Below are 16635 nucleotides of genomic sequence, written 5' to 3'. Positions count from 1 at the left end.
GCTCACTGCAAGCTCCGCCTCCCGGGTTCATGCCATTCTCCTGCCTCAGCCTCCCGAGTGGCTGGGACTACAGGCGCCCGCCCCTGCGCCCGGCTAATTTTTTCTATTTTTAGTAGAGACGGGGTTTCACCATGGTCTCGATCTCCTGACCTTGTGATCCGTCCGCCTCGGCCTCCCAAAGTGCTGGGATTACAGGCGTGAGCCACCGCGCCCGGCCTAATTGTTGTATTTTTCATATACTCGGGGGTTTCATCATATTGGCCAGGCTGGTCTCTAACTCCTGACCTTGTGATCCACCCACCCCAGCCACCCAAAGTTAAGTGCTTTCCCCAGTTCCTTTTTGATATTTTTTGGATATTGAGAGTTAATCTTGTTTATTTATGGTTTATCTGCTGTTTTATCCCTAAAGATCTAGAATCAAAAAAGATCTTTTTCTGGAAAACATGCCAATAAAAAATGGCTGTCATTGATTCCCCTTGGTCTGTCTTAATCTTAAAGTTTTAGGTTTTTTTTCCCCTTAAATTATGGAAGTACATTTTCAATAATACAACATTAGAAAAATATGGAAAATCAGAAGGAAGAGAAATAATCTCTAGGAGACCATCAGTGTTAGTATTTTCCTGTATCTCCTCCTAGGCTTGCCTTTAGAAAGTGCAGTGGTGCGGCCTCATCTGCTCCTAAGGGCCAGAGCCTAGATGAGCCTATTGACCTGCTCCTGGCTGCAGATGACAACAATGTGGGGCTTTATATTATATTACCTTAACCTCAGATTAATCCTGGGAGGTCAGTATGATTTCCTTTTTAGTGCTGAGGAAACTGACCCTCTGAGAGAGTAAGTGTCTCATGTCTCACAGCTGGTAGGCAGCAGAACTCAGCCCACTGCCTGCCTTCTAGTGGTTTATGCCATCTCTGCAATGCAGGAAATGCTAGGAGGGAGTGATGGGAATGACTGTTGCCCATTCCCACGGCAGTGTCCTGGTATGAAAGGTCGGCAGTGAATCCTTTTTCTTCAGCAGCCTGAGAGAAGTGGGATTGGAGGAACATAGAGCAGGAACAAGGGATAGGAACTAGGAATGATGACATTGTTAGAACTAGAAAGGAAACTGGAAACTCACTTTGGATTTCTTTTATATTGTCTTGTTAAATGTGAATTATTGCACATTCTCTAGAGCAAGAGTTGCTAAGCTATGGCCTCTAGGCCAAATTCAGCCTGCCACCTATTTTTGTAAATAACAGTTTTATTGAAAACTACCTACACCCGGCCTGGCGCCGTGGCTCACGCTTATAATCCCAGCACTTTGGGAGGCTGAAGTGGGCGGATCATGAGGTCAAGATCAAGACCATCCTGGCTAACATGACGAAAACCTGTCTCTACTAAAAATACAAAAACAAATTATCCAGGCGTGGTGGCGGGCACCTGTAGTCCCAGCTACTCGGGAGGCTGAGACAGGAGAATGGCGTGAACCCGGGAGGTGGAGGTTGCAGTGAGCCGAGATGGCGCCACTGCACTCCAGCCTGGACCACAGAGTGAGACTCCATCTCAAACAAAAAAAAGAAAAAAGAAAGGAGAAGAAAAATAGCCACCCCTGTTTGTTTGCATATTGTCCGACTGCTTTTACCCTATAATGGCCAAGCTGAGTTTTGGCAATGGAGACTACATAGCTCTAGAGCTGGAAATGTTTACTATCTGGTCCTTTACAGAAAACAGTTACCAATCCATGGTCTAAAAATATATTTATGCGCTTTTACCTTTGTATTGTGTTAGCGCTTAGATGGGATGCATTCGCTCAGCTAGGGTGCTAAGATATACCTTTAATAATTACAGGGTAGGTTGGAACAGACTTCTGTTACCTAAAGATTGGTGGGTATGGATTTCTGTACTAGGTAGAATTCTAAAAAACAAATGATTTATATCATATTTTAGACGGTGACAAAAGGTGTGGAGTCTCTTATTGGTACAGATTGGATTCGGCACAAATTCACCAAATCAAGAATTCCAGATAAAGTAAGAACAAAGTTTGATTTTTTTTTTTAAATGTTAGTGTTGTTCTAAAAAATATGTTTTAAGTGGTACCTATTTTTGTAATATTGAAAGATTTTATGTTATATGTGGATGTAGGTGGGGGTACAGAGTTTAAAGCATAGTGGGATTTATGTAAATGGTGATTATTAAAAACAAAACTGTTCTGTCACTTGTGTCACTGGCCTTCACAGTAGTGGGTTTTTATCATTTCAGTCTACCTATTCCTACTTATGGTTTGTATATGTGTGTTGGTATCACCATTGTCCTGAGAAAGCAGTAGGTCTTCCTGCTCAGGCTCTCACTGTGTCACTCTTCATTTTCACTTTCCATATCGATCATTGCTACTTTGGATCTTTCAGCTTTTTCTATTTGATTTATGTGTATCTATCATTCTTTTAGATAATACTGACTAAGCCCGCCATTGATTCTTGTTTTAATTTTTTTTTTTTAAGAGAGTTTTGCTTTGTTGCCCAGGCTGGGGCACAATGGCGCAATCTCAGCTGGCTGCAACTTCTGTCTCCTGGGTTCAAACAGTTCTTGTGCCTCAGCCTCCAGAGTATCTGGGACCACAGGCCCGTGCCACTACACCCAGCTAATTTTTGTATTTTTAGTAGAGATGGGGTTTCATCATGTTGCCCAGGCTGCTCTTGCACTCCTGATCTTGAGTGATCTACCCGCCTTGGCCTCCCAAAGTGCTGGGATTACAGGTGCCTGGCCTGTTTTTGTGTGTTTTTTAATTAGTAGTCTTTATTTCTTAGAGCAGTTTTAGGTTTGCAGAAACATTGATGGGGAAGTATGGGGAGTTCCTGTATGCTCCCTCCCTGCAGCATACACAGCGTCCTCTATAACTGATGAACTAACGGGACACAGTATTATTAACTAAATACCATGGTTTACACTAGCGTTCACTCTTCATGTTGTGAAGCTCTATGGGTTTTGACAAATGCGTAATGTCATGTATCCACTATTACAGTATTATACAGAATAGTTTCACTGCCCTCAGTATCACCTGTGGTTCACCTGTTTATTCTTCCCAACTCCCAACCCCTGGCAACCACTGATCTTTTTATTATCTCCATAGTTTTGCCTTTTCTAGAATGTAGTGTAACTGAAATCATATGGTATACAGCCCTTTCAAACTGGATTCTTTCTCTTAGCAATGTACCCGTAAGGTTCCTCCATGTCTTTTTGTGGCTTGCTAGCTTATTTTTATTGCTGAGTAATATTCCACTGCATGGACTTGTACAGTTTGTGCATTTGCCTGTGGAAAAACATCGTGGTTGCTTCCGGTTTTGGACAGTAATGAACAAAGCTGCTATAACCATTCATGTATAGATTTTTGTGTGGACATGAAGTTCTAACTCATCAGTTAAATACCTAAGAGCATAATTGCTGGATTGTATGTTAAAGACTATATTTAGCTTTGTAAAGCCTGGGTTTTTTGTTTATTTGTTTTGGGCGAGGGGTTCCTAATATTTTTTGTTGTGGTAAGATATACATATAACATTTACCATCTTAACCACTTTTAAGTGTGCTATTCAATGGCATTAAGTACATTGACACTGTTGTGCAACTATCACAACCATCCATCTCCAGAACTCTTTTCATCTTGTAAAACCGAAACTCTATATCCACTAAATAATAACTGCCGACCTAGGCAACATAAGGAGACCCAGTCTCTACAAAAAAAAAAAAAAAATGAGATGGGTGCTGCGGTACACACTTGTAGTCCTAGCTACTCAGGAGGCTGAGCGGGGAGGATTGCTTAATCTCAGGAGGTTAAGGCTACAATGACCTATAATTGTGCCACTGCACTCCAGCCTGGGCAACAGAGCAAGATCCTGTCTCAAAAATTAATAATAATAGTAACTCCCCCATTTTCCCCTCTCCCTAGCTTTTGGTGACTACCATTCCCCATTGATTTTTCTTAAAAGATAAAACAGTATTACCATTGACTACTTTGATACCTTTAATGTGCTTGGTGTTCTTTTATCAGAAATCTCATCCAGGTACAATGGCTCATACCTATATTCCTAGCATTTTGGGAGGCTGAGGCAGGAGGATCGCTTGAGGCCAGGAATTCAAGACCAGCCTGGGCAACATAGTGAGACTCCTTGTCTACAAAAAATTTTAAAATTAGCTAGGTGTGGTGGTGCATGCCTGTAGTCCCAACCACTCAGGAGGCTGAGATGAGGGGATCACTTTAGCCCAGGAGGTCAGGGGTGTAGTGAGCCATGATCGGATCAGTGCACTTCAGCCTCAGCAACAGAGTGAGACCTTGTCTCAAAACAAAATAAAAAAATCTTTTTTATTTTTCGAGTCTTTGTCTTTCCACTGCTATCCTTTCCACAACTATGTTGTCTTATATCTTTCCATGTTTCTTACTCTGTATTTCTGGAAGGATAGATACAAATGTTGGCATTCATTTAAAATATGCAAGGCTAGACACAGGCAGGGGAATAACACACTGGGGCCTGTGGGGGGCGAGTGGAGGGAGAGCATCAGGAAAAATAGCTAATGCATGCTGGGCTTCATACCTAGGTGATGGAATGATAAGTGCAGCAAATAGTGCAGCAGGTTGCCATGGTACATATTTACCTATGTAACAAACCTGCACATCTTGCACTTGTGCCCTGGAACTTAAAATAAATGTGTTTGTTTTTCTGTCAGGGACTATTTTCCTGAGGTTTAAACTTAAAATAAATCTCGGCTCACTGCAACCTCCACCTCCCAGGTTCAAGCAGTTCTCCTGCCTCAGCCTCCTGAGTAGCTGGGATTACAGGCACGCGCCACCACGCCCAGCTAATTTTTGTATTTTTAGTAGAGACAGGGTTTCACCATGTTGGCCAGGATGGTCTTGAGCTCCTGACCTCATGATCCACCCCCTCAGTCTCCCAAAGTGCTGGGATTACAGGCATGAGCCACTGCGCCCGGCCCCGCCTATCTACTGAACTTATTCCTGTATTCTCCTGTATTCTCAACTGGTTTCTAGACATTGCTACTTAGATAACTTATAGGTATTTCAAGTTCATATCCAAAATTCAACTCATCTTACTTTCTCTCCAAACAACCAAATAAAAAAGAAGGTGCCTCTCTTGTATTAGTTACGTCAGTTAATGCTACCATCCTCTATCTAATTTCCCAGACTGGAGACATCTGAATCAAGCTTAGCCTCCCTCTTCTTCACCCAACACAAATCCATCTATCTTACTGCCCAAAGTTCCCCTATCAGTCCTTTTTCTATTACAGCTGCTGTAGTTCAGGCTCTTTAACCATGGTGGTAAGTGCCTCCTAACTGGGTTTCCTTGTGTCAGGCTCTATCCCCAGTTGGTTTTATTCTCAGGTAAGAGTTTTCTTTCCAAATCTCTTAAAAACATGGTCCTATTGGTTCTAACCCTCTTTAACTCTGTATCCCCAGCAGTAATTTCTAAAGGCTCAACATGGTTGCACATAGTTTAACTTCGTCCCCTGCATTGCTTTTCATGCTTTTTTCTATATTAGTCACCCTGAACCACTTGCCTTTCCAAAATATTTTGTGCTTTTTCATACTGTTCTTTTAAATATTCTCACCTTTCTTTAGTGCACCTACCCCTTCCTCTGATCTCCACCATCCTTCTCGTTCTAATCTCTTCAAAATCCCTAGAAAAATACAAACAAACAAAACTCACCAAAAAATACTCTTAATCTTACCCACCCAGAGATAACTGCTGCCAGCTCCTTCCACATCCGTCTCTGTTGTATGTTTTATTTTTTTCTTTTAGACTACTCAAGTGCAGTAATGAGAAGGAAAGAGTAGAATAAGGAGTTCAATCTGTGTTGTATGTTTTAAGATGTGATTCATCTCATATGAATCAGTGCTTCTCTAGCTGCTCTCTCTGTCTAGTAATATACTATGAACCTCTCACTGTATACATTTCTTTTTTTTTTTAAGTTCTGGTATACATGTGCAGAATGTGCAGATTTGTTACATAGGTATACATGTGCCATGGTGGTTTGCTGCACCCATCAACCCGGCATCTAGGTTTTAGGCCCCACATGCGTTAGGTATTTGTCCTAACAATCTCCCTCCCTTTGCCCCCGACTCCCCATGTGTTCTCATTGTTCAACTCCCACTTATGAGTGAGAACATGCAGTGTTTGGTTTTCTGTTCCTGTATTAGTTTGCTGAGGATGGTGGCTTCCAACTTCATCCATGTCCCTGCAAAGCACATGATCTCATTCCTTTTTTTTTTTTGAGACAGAGTCTCACTCTGTCGCCCAGGCTGGAGTGCAGTGGCACAGTCTCACTCACTGCAACCTCCGCCTCCCGGGTTCCCACCATTCTCCTGCCTCAGCCTCCTGAGTAGCTGGGACTACAGGCGCCTGCCATCATGCCTGGCTAATTTTTTGTATTTTTAGTAGAGACGGGGTTTCACCGTGTTAGCCAGGATGGTCTCGATCTCCTGACCTCGTGATCCACCTGCCTCGGCCTCCCAAAGTGCCGGGATTACAGGTGTGAGCCACCGTGCCCGGCCAATCTCATTCTTTTTTATGGCTACATAGTATTCCTTGGTGTATGTGTACCACGTTTTCTTTATCCAGTCTATCATTGATGGGCATTTGGGTTGGTTCCATGTCTTTGCTATTGTTAAGTACTGCTTCAATAAACATACATGTGCATATGTCTTTATAGTAGAATGATTTATATTCCTTTGGGTATATACCCAGTAATGGGATTGCTGAGTCCAATGGTATTTCTGGTTCTAGATCCTTGAGGAATCTCCACACTGTCTTCTACAATGGTTGAACTAATTTACATTGCCACCAATAGTGTAAAACCATAAAAACCTTAGAAGAAAACCTAGGCAATACCATTCAGGGCACAGGCATGGGCAAAGAGTTCATGACTAAAACACCAAAAGCAACGGCAACAAAAGCCAGAATTGACAAATGGGATCTAATTAAACTGAAGAGCTTCTGCACAGCAAAAGAAGCTCACCATCAGAGTGAACAGGCAACCTACAGAATGGGAGAAGAATTTTGCAATCTACCCATCTGACAAAGGGCTAATATCCAGAATCTACAAGGAACTTAAATTTACAAGAAAAAAAAAACAGCCCCATCAAAAAGTGGGCAAAGGAAATGAACAGACACTTCTCAAAAGAAGACATTTATGTGGCCAACAAACATATGAAAAAAAGCTCATCATCACTGATCATTACAGAAATGCAAATCAAAACCACAATGAGATATTATCTCACGCCAGTCAGCATGGCGATTATTAAAAAGTCAAGAAACAATAGATGCTGGCGAGGCTGTGGAGAAATAGGAACGCTTTTACACTATATACATTTCTACAAAACTATTTTTAATCATTGAATAATATTCTTTTTTATTAAGATACCATCTTTTTGGGGTCAATTTTTTTTCTCAATCTGATTCCCCAGAGGTATGACTCTTGATCTAATGTCTTTGAGACTTTTATATATATTTTATATGAGTCTTAGAAACAGTATTTATAGAATATATCACATATGCACACTCATGTATTTGGTACGGATGATGCACATAACAGCTTACAACACATAATTGTATGGATATTTCTTTTTGGTTTTTGGCTCAAGAATATATTATGGCCATCATTCAGTGTGAAGACCTGCAAAGACAGTAAACCTCATTCATTTTAATGGTAGTATTGTATCCTATAGGATACATCGGAATTTGTGTATTTGCACTGGGCACAGTGGTTCACGCCCGTAATCCCAGCACTTTGGGAGGCTGAGGCAAGTGGATCACTTGAGATCAGGAGTTCAAGACCAGCCTGGCCAACATGGTGAGACCCCCGTCTCTACTAAAAATACAAAAGTTAGCTGGGCATGGTGGTGCACACCTATAATCCCAGCTACTCATGAGGCTGAGGCAAGAGAATTGCTTGAACCTCGGGGGCAGAGGTTGCAGTGAGCCGAGATCGTGCCGTTGCACTCCAGCCTGGGCAACAGAGCAAGGCAAGGCTCCATCTCAAAAAAAAAGAATTTGTGTATTTGTATCATTTTGCTTAGTTTTATTATTAATCATTTTATTTAGAATGGATGCATCATAATGTAGTTATCCTAGTGAGGAACATGGGTTGCCTTAAAATTTTTCAGTATTACAAATAGTGTTAGAATACACTTCCTTATTCGGTACATTTTGTGCACTTAGAGGAGTGTTTCTGTGGGATAACTTCTTAGAACCTCTTGATTCTAAGATAATTAATTCAAATATTAGCTCTGTGGAGCTGTTTCTGATCCCTCATAAGCAGAATTCATTAGTCATTTGCCTGTATTCTCGTAATACTTTGTAGAATGTTTTTATAGTATTTATGTTTTATTTTCACTTGTAATTTACATGTTTGTTTTTCCACCTGACAGTCAGCGCTTCACCTGAGAATAGGGAGGGAAGAGGATGCAGCCCAGTGCCCAGCTCATAGCAGGGCTTACAGAGTCTCCTGGCATTTAAATTATTTAGTGTCATTGGTTGCTCCTACTTTGTTCTACAGGTTAAAATCCATCTCTCTGAGTAATCAGACTGATAGAAATGTTCAATTTGAGGTTGAGGATTACGTGATGATTAAGGATGAGATAATTATGTAGTTGTGTATGTGTGTGTGTCTTTTAAGAAAAAATGGGAGGTATATAGAAACTGTGTAAGCTGGAAATTTACCATTTATAATTATTTCCTTTCTAGGTGTTTCAGGCCTCACCTGAAGATCATGAAAAATATGGTGGAGATCCACAGAACCCTCATAAACTGCATATTGTTACCAGAATAAAAAGTACAAGAAGACGTCCATATTGGGAAAAAGATATAATAAAGATGCTTGGATTAGAAAAAGTATGCAATTATTTTAATCATCTTTAGTGTTGTTTACATTTGCTTTAAATTTTATACTTTTAAAACTTTGAGGTGTATATTTATTATTTATTGCGTATTGCTTAGGGTAATTTATTTGCAAATTTGGCTTAGAATGAGCCCTCAGTTTAACATTGTACTGAAACATGGAACAATCTGCTCTTCAGGTTGGTTGATAACATTGCTTTGTTGTTGTTGTTCACAGTCGCATACCCCTCAAGTTCACAAGAATATCCCTTCCGTGAATTCAAAATTGAAGGTGGTTAAGCATTTGATAAGGTTTGTTGTTTCTTCTCTTTTTAAAATGTATTGTGTAGTGTAATTCTAAATGCATTTTTCTTTCTTTTTTGTTAATGTTCTGAAAAAAAACTTTTTAAAAAACTAAAATTTTGGTTTTTTTAATTGACACGTAATAATTGTACATGTTTATGGGGTACATAGTGACGTTTCAATATATATAAAGTATAGTGATCCAATCAAGGCAACTGGCATACCCATATCCATCATCTCAGACATTTATCATTTCTTCATGTTGGGAACAGTCAACATCCTCCTTCTAGCTGTTTGAAACTGTGTGTTATTGTTGACTGTAGTTATCCTGCAGGGATACAGAACACTAGAACATATTCCTCCTATCTAAACACATTTTCTTATGTCACAGAATCCAGCCCTTGAAGTTGCCACAAGGACTTCCAACAGAGGAGAACATGTCTAACACGTGCCTCAAAAGCACTGGGGAGTTAGTAGTGCAGTGGCATCTGAAACCTGTGGAGCAGAAAACACATGAGTCCTAGTGCCCCAGCAGCTTCCGATTGGAAAATGTAAATTGTTTTTATTTAAAGATGGTGAGAAAGTGTTTTCATTAAAATATGTTTTAAAAACCATTTTCAGGCCGGGCACAGTGGCTCACGCCAGTAATCCCAGCACTTTGGGAGACCAAGGTGGGCAGATCACCTGAGGTCAGGAGTTCGAGACCAGCCTGACCAACATGGAGAAACCCCGTCTCTACTGAAAATACAAAATTAGCCGGGTGTGGTGGCGCATGCTTGTAATCCCAGATACTCGGGAGGCTGAGGCAGGAGAATCGCTTGAACATGGGAGGTGGAGGTTGGGGTGAGCTGAGATGGTGCCACTGCACTCCAGCCTGGGCAACAGGACGAGACTCCATCTCGGGGAAAAAAAAAAATTCACTGACTAAACCTGCTGCAGTTCTTTTTTACTGTAGACTTGAAGATTTTAGTTTAATTTGGTTTAATTCTTTGTCCTTTCACTGTTTCACTCCAAAACGGGTAAGAATGGCATTGTTTGAACATCCAGGTTCGGGTCTACTGCCACCTTAGCAAGCGTCATCAACTATTTTATAAAAATTGCATTATTGTTGTTGTTGTTTTTGAGACAGGGTCTTGCTCTGTCGCCCAAGCTGGAATACAGTGGCATGATTTCAGTTCACTGCAGTCTTGACCTCCCAGACTCAAGTGATCCTCCCACCTCAGCCTCCAGAGTAGCTAGGACTACAGGCAGTGTGCCACCACACCCAGCTAATTTTTTAAAGTTTTTTCATAGAGATGGGGACTCACTGTGTTGTCCAAGCTGATCTCAAACTCCTGGGTTCAAGCCATCCTCCCACCTCAGCCTCCCAAAATGCTGGGATTACAGGCATGAGCCACGGTACCCAGCCAAAATTGTTTTCTTATTTAAGTGAATTCGACAATTTCTGTGAGTGGCTCTTTGCGTGAACACTGTGCAATGTGTTGGAGAAATCCAAAGCTGACCAAAACATGGTCCCCACCTTTTGGAACTTACAGTCTGTTCTGGGGAACAGAGATTCAGCCAAAGTCAAGAAACACTGGATGCCAGCTAGTTTTGTGCTATAGTGTCTATAAGTACATATGTGGATATGGGTTCATTTTATCCCTAAATATAGTACCAAACCAGCATTTATCTTCTAATTATAAACCTAATTTGGCCTAAACTTTATTATTGCACACTGCCTGAACAAAACATATTTATCTCCATGTAAATTTTTTCCTCATGGAACAAGGGTGTGAAATGAAAATATTTTAGGATTTATTCAAAAACAGACTATTCTGTTTTCAGCTTCAAAATTGTTCTTTGAATCCTAAGGAACCTCTGTCAACAGTTGAGGTTGCTACTGAAAAGAAAAAAGGAGGAGGCAGAAATCTTAATGTTTTTGATCATTGCATTAAAGTGGAAGTGCCACCCACAGTGAAACCAGATCCCACTAATAAGCTTAAAGGCGATTGCAGTTTTAATTCCGTAGTTATTGAATATCCAGTGTGTGTAAGGCCTGGAGGGGAGCCAAAGGACACTAACTTCTAAGAGCTCCGTCTAGTTGGAGAGAAACCTGTATGCCACAACATATAGTGTCCTTGCCTATGTGGGGGTGAAGATGTCTGTGTAAATAAAAGAAGCCTCTGCTAATTTAGTACCATCTCTTTTACTGTGCTGATTTTTCTTTTTCTTTAGAGACAGGGTCTCTGTCACCCAGTCTGGAGGCAGTGGTATGATCGTAGCTCACTGTTACCTCCAACACTTGTGTTCAAGTGATCCTCCCACCTCAACCTCCTGAGTAGCTAGGACTACAGATGCACGCCACCACTCCTGGCTAGTATTTTTTTAAATTTTTTGTAGAGCCAAAGTGTTGCTATGTTGCCCACGCCGATCTAGAGTTTCTAATCTCAAATGATTCTCCTGCCTCGGCCTCCCAAAGTACTAGGAATACAGGTGTGAGCCATCACACCTGGCGTTAATGTACTAATATTAATATTGTGTAAATTGAGGAAAATACCATGGTTAATTTTTACTCAAACGGTAAGAAAGTTTGAGTAACTAATTTTAACCTCAACAGCCCATAGCTAGAAGAAGGGTTCTAAATGTTAACTTGAATATTTAGAAGTAAAAGTGTCTACAAGAAGAAGAGTCTTTAGTGAAAATATGGGCATAGGCCAGTGGCATTAGCTTTCTATTGCTGCAGAACAAATTACCACAAACTTAGCTGCCTAAAACAACACGCACTTACTGTCTCATAACGTCTGTGGGTCAGAAGTCTAGGCAAGGCTTAGCTGGGTAGCCTGCTTGGGATCTCGATGCTGGAAAAACATGTCTGGCCAGGTGCTCATTGTAGCCTTGACAGGGAAGGGATCTGCTCCCAAGCACTCTCAGGTTGTTGGCAGAATTTGTTTCCTTACGGCTGTAGGATTCATGGCAAGTGGCTTCATCCAAAACCAGCATTGGAGAGAGACTAGCAAGATGGGCACTACACTCTTAATCAAATAAATGCAATCGTGTACCTCGCGTCACCTTTTTTGCATTCCATTCATTAAAAACAAGTTGCAGTTCCTACCTACACTCAAGAAAGGGAGGAATTACACAGAAGTGTGACCACAAGGAGGCAGGGCTCATGGAGGCCTCCTTAAAGTCAGCCAGCCAAGCCTGATAAGTCAATCCTGGAGCTTATCATAGTGGCTGTGTAGTTTAGAAGGGTTCTTCAGGTTGGCATTCCTTTGCCTCAGATCATCATTTCAAAACCCTATAAGGGCTTATTCCTCGGTCTTGACTTTGTGTGTCTGAGGATTGCTTTGTTTAGCGTCCCCTGCCTTCTTTCAGGAGGTTTTGCCTGGTATCCAATGGTGACCGTGGCCTTTGGTCAAACTCAACAGATAGTTACCCAAACACTACCCTTAAGGACCACTGCAGGTCACTTAGGGTCTCCTCAATCTAAAATTGTACCTCTTTCAGGCTAAACTTTCTTCATTTTTTTTTTTTTTTTAAATCATAAGAATACTAACTAGTATGCCTATTATCTAACTGGCACACTTTCACCAAGGACAATTTGGAAGTGCACTGGCCATTTTAGGGAGCTTTTGACATGAACAAGGTTGCTTCTTTGGGAGGTACCTTAAAACAAAAAGCAAAGAAACCTTTATGAGGAGATTGTCTTGTTTTTCTCAAAATGAGATAATTTTGCTTAACATAAGTAGTATCCCTTTCCATTCTTGAGGATTGATAAGTACTGGCTTTTTGATCACACAGCTTGATAAGATTTTCAAGGGTCCAAATTACTGTCTAAACCATTTACCACTTTTTGTGTATATTTGTCAAAATCTGCTTTTCTATATCAAAACTTCTCTCTCAAGACCTGAGGTAAATAATTAATAAGGAATCCTTGGAACACTGGAAATTCTAAAATAAGAGTCAGATACAAAACACTGGTCACTAAAATTCTTACCTTTATGTATTAGAATGGCAATCAATTAAACTGAAAATGTCTTTGGATATTATTTCTGTTTATTTTTTGCCTCAAAATTATTAAAATGACATGAAATAAGTGCTCAAGAAGAAAAATAAACAATTCTTCATTTCCTGTTCTCTAGTTTTCTTTATTATCTGGAAAAAGGAAAATTTGTTGATCACTTTAAAGATCAGATCATATAAACCGCTGAGCATGGTGCACACCCCCACTCCCCACCCCACTCCCATGCCTGTACTCCTAGCGCTTTAGGATGGCAAGATGGATCACTTGAGTCTAGGAGTTTGAGGCTGTGGTGAACTATGACTGCACCACTGCACTCCAGCCTGGGCAACAGGGTGAGATCTGTCTCAAAAGAAAGAGAAAAACAGTAGTACAATTACTGTCTCCCAAAAGATTATTTCCATTATTCTGTATTCACCAGTCCTCCATACCTCTTTTCTTTTTATTATAAAGCTGAACAGGCACTAGGGTACTGATTCAACTAAGTGGAAATCACCAGGGATCCATTGCTTATTTCATAAGATCCAGTAGCCAAGACATATTGACCTCATCTGAGAACTATAGCAGCAGCAACAAAAGTGAAAACTTCTGTTGATTTAGTTCCAGGGTTTCCACTAAACGTGACATCTTCCCATGCTGTGCTATGCAGGATCTTCTACTGACAATAAACGCTCAGGATTTTTCAGCCACTTACCTAGCCTCCCATGAATTATTGTTGGCTTTGCTTTTACACATCACTGGCCTGTATTACAACACTCTAAACCCAGCCACTTCCTTCACCCAAAAAAGCAACCGCCCATAATTGCTTACCCCTCTTAGGGAACTATCCGTACCCTTCACAGACTGAGAGATTCCCTTGGAGAACTGATTTCATTGTGGTTTTAGATTATTCACACTTAAAAAGTGAAAGTAAAAATTGCCAAGTATAGTAAGGCGTGGTGGCTCATGCCTTCAATCCCAGCAACTTGGGAGGCTGAGGCAGGGGGATGGCTTGAGGCCAGGGGTTTGAGACCAGCCTGGGCAACACAGAGAGACCCCATGTCTAGAACCAAAAAAAAAAAAATTGGTGTGGTAGCACTCGCTGTAGTCCCAGCTGCTCTGGAGACTGAGCGGGGAGGATTGCTTCAGCCTGGGATTTCAAGACTGCGGTAAGCTGTGATTGTGCCACTGCACTACAGCCTGGGCAACAGACTCCCCAGGGGGAAAAAAAATGCTATGTAGACTATATCATCATAGTCAAAGCTTTTCTCAGAAATCGTATTCATTTAGTTTGGCTAAATTAATTGCCCCCTCCCGGATCTGCCAAGTTACAAAAGTAAATATTTATATTGATACAATAGGAGGTATTTGATGTGGGGGTAGTGTATGACTGCAATGCTTTAGAAACAACAAAAATCACCTGACCACTACAGGAAGCCCTGTAGAATTGACAAAGAATTAAAAAGCCTTGACATGCTTTGTTGTTATGGAAGGAGATGGCCATAATAAAAATGGAAATTAGCAAAACTATTTTGTGATATTACCCACAATAGGAGAGAGGAATTGGCAAAAAATATTGAACCAAGATTGATAGGGTAATTTAAGCATATTGCTGAGGATGTTTCGAATATGTGTCCCACCTGCCAGTGGCATAATCCTGACAAGATCATTACGACAGGACCTAGGAATGTTGAGGCCCATTGAACGCTTGATTTTCTATCCGCTAGCCAAGGAGGACTTGATACTATCACAAACACTTCTTGCTGCACTTACACACTACAGGGCAAGCAAAACAGAAAATACTAGGATAAACAAAAAAGTGACCTGACTCCCCAAAAGACCCGTCTGGATTGTGGGACATGTTTCTTCTCCTGGGTTTTATAATCTGGGATCCCGGCATTAAGACCCGTTTTAAGACTCATCATCCGTTGGTTTCCGGTAATGGCCTGTGTTACAGCTGGTTGATGTATGCCGTCCAGAATCTGAAATACTGCTCTGTACCCGTTGTCACGTCAAAGGTGTCAACAACTCATCCTGCAACAGGAGGAGGGATTCGCTCTAGTCCAACTACAGACCATGCTTCCTGGACATCCTCCTGGTCTTGACAGTGGTGAAAATCTGGATGTCATGGATACTGTGGCATGACTTCACCTGCCCTTGACTAAAGAGGGGGATTGAGGAAAAGAAAAAGCAACTTCTGAGAGCCAGGAACTGACCTGGAACTCTCAGGCCTTGGTGTTTCCAGGAGCTGCCCTGGCCTCACAGGTGCCGTTCTTCTGTTGAACATAAGCAATTTCACAGACCATCAATATCGGATAAAGCTGCTCTGAATGTAATGGATCAAGGCAAAAACAAGACCACTCTAGAGTCATGTCTGAGCACAGACCAAAACACGAATGTGGTGCAAGGCACAAAAATAACCAAGCATCCACCTATTCTGGCTAAGGTGGGTCACTGCTGCTTTGCCAATCACAGCTTGAGCTTCATTTCATTTCTCCCTCCTTCTAGATAACATTGATTAAGATACCAGTCACAGAATTATCTTTCTCCTGACAGCTTCCAATCCAGAGCAAACCCTACTTCTTTGGAACACTCATCAAAATAACCTGATAAAAGCCCAAATCCTTTCCAAACCCCTCTTCCTGGACTGCCCCACATGGGGACATGGGGTGGTTCTCCTCACCGCAGTGAGCACTGGCCTTCACTTCTCAGTGGACCCTACCAGGCCTGTTTGTCACATCCCTGCTGGAGTGCCTCATGCAGGTCTGTTTGCCCACTCTGTCCCCCATCTAGGCTCCCAGCAATTATCCCTCATGGTCTCCTCCTGATTAGTGGGCCCTGCCCCACCTCACTTTTTCCACCCCATCCCTGGCTCTCCTCTGCCAGCACAGCCTTCCCTACTGTTGCCCCAGCTGTTCTCACTGACATTTTCTCACTCCCACCGATGGCCTTACCACCTCTGCTCCAGAGTCTCAGGCCACTGTGTCCTCTTCACCATCCCTCCGACCCCTACTATGTGCTTCCTCATCTTGGCCACCAGGGTCTTCTCTGTCATCAGGCCCTACTTCTTTTTTTATTTTGATTTTTAATTAGTATGGATACATAATAGCTGTGTAAATGTATGGGGTACACGTGATGTTTTGATGCAGGCGCAGTGTAGTAATCGTATCCAGGTAATTGGGGTATTCACCGCCTCGAGCATTTATTATTTCTTTCTGTTAGAAACATTCCAATTTACTTTTCAGTCATTTTTAATTATACAATAAAAATGTGGGAGGCTGAGGTGGTAGGATCACTTAAGGCCAGGTATTCAAAACCAGCCTGGGCAACATAGCAAGACCGCGTCTTTGCAAAAACATGTTTTAAATGAGCTGGGTGAGGTGGGGCACACCTGTAGTCCTAGCTACTCAGGAGACTGAGGCAGGAAGATCACTTGAGCTCAGAATTTGAGGCTGCAGTGAGCTATGATTGTGCCACTGCACTCTGGCATG

At 41.6% G+C, this 16635-nt stretch overlaps 1 protein-coding gene across 1 annotated transcript in view; it reads left to right on the top strand.

Annotated features, from left to right (window-relative positions):
• The window catches only part of MRPL30 (mitochondrial ribosomal protein L30), a 15769-nt gene extending 4694 nt beyond the window's left edge, over positions 1-11075 (top strand). Inside the window, exons 3-6 of the mRNA XM_011969616.1 lie at positions 1925-2005; positions 8728-8874; positions 9098-9171; positions 9554-11075. Of these exons, the coding sequence (XP_011825006.1) occupies positions 1925-2005; positions 8728-8874; positions 9098-9171; positions 9554-9686 (435 nt within the window). The 3' untranslated portion in view covers positions 9687-11075. The remainder of the gene's footprint in view (positions 1-1924; positions 2006-8727; positions 8875-9097; positions 9172-9553) is intronic.
• The last annotated feature ends 5560 nt before the right edge of the window (positions 11076-16635 follow it).

This window comes from Mandrillus leucophaeus, unplaced genomic scaffold, assembly GCF_000951045.1.
Source record: "Mandrillus leucophaeus isolate KB7577 unplaced genomic scaffold, Mleu.le_1.0 Scaffold9, whole genome shotgun sequence".
Classification (NCBI taxonomy): domain Eukaryota; kingdom Metazoa; phylum Chordata; class Mammalia; order Primates; family Cercopithecidae; genus Mandrillus; species Mandrillus leucophaeus.
Note: the sequence above shows the minus strand (reverse complement) of the source record. Positions and strands in the feature narration are given on the sequence as shown.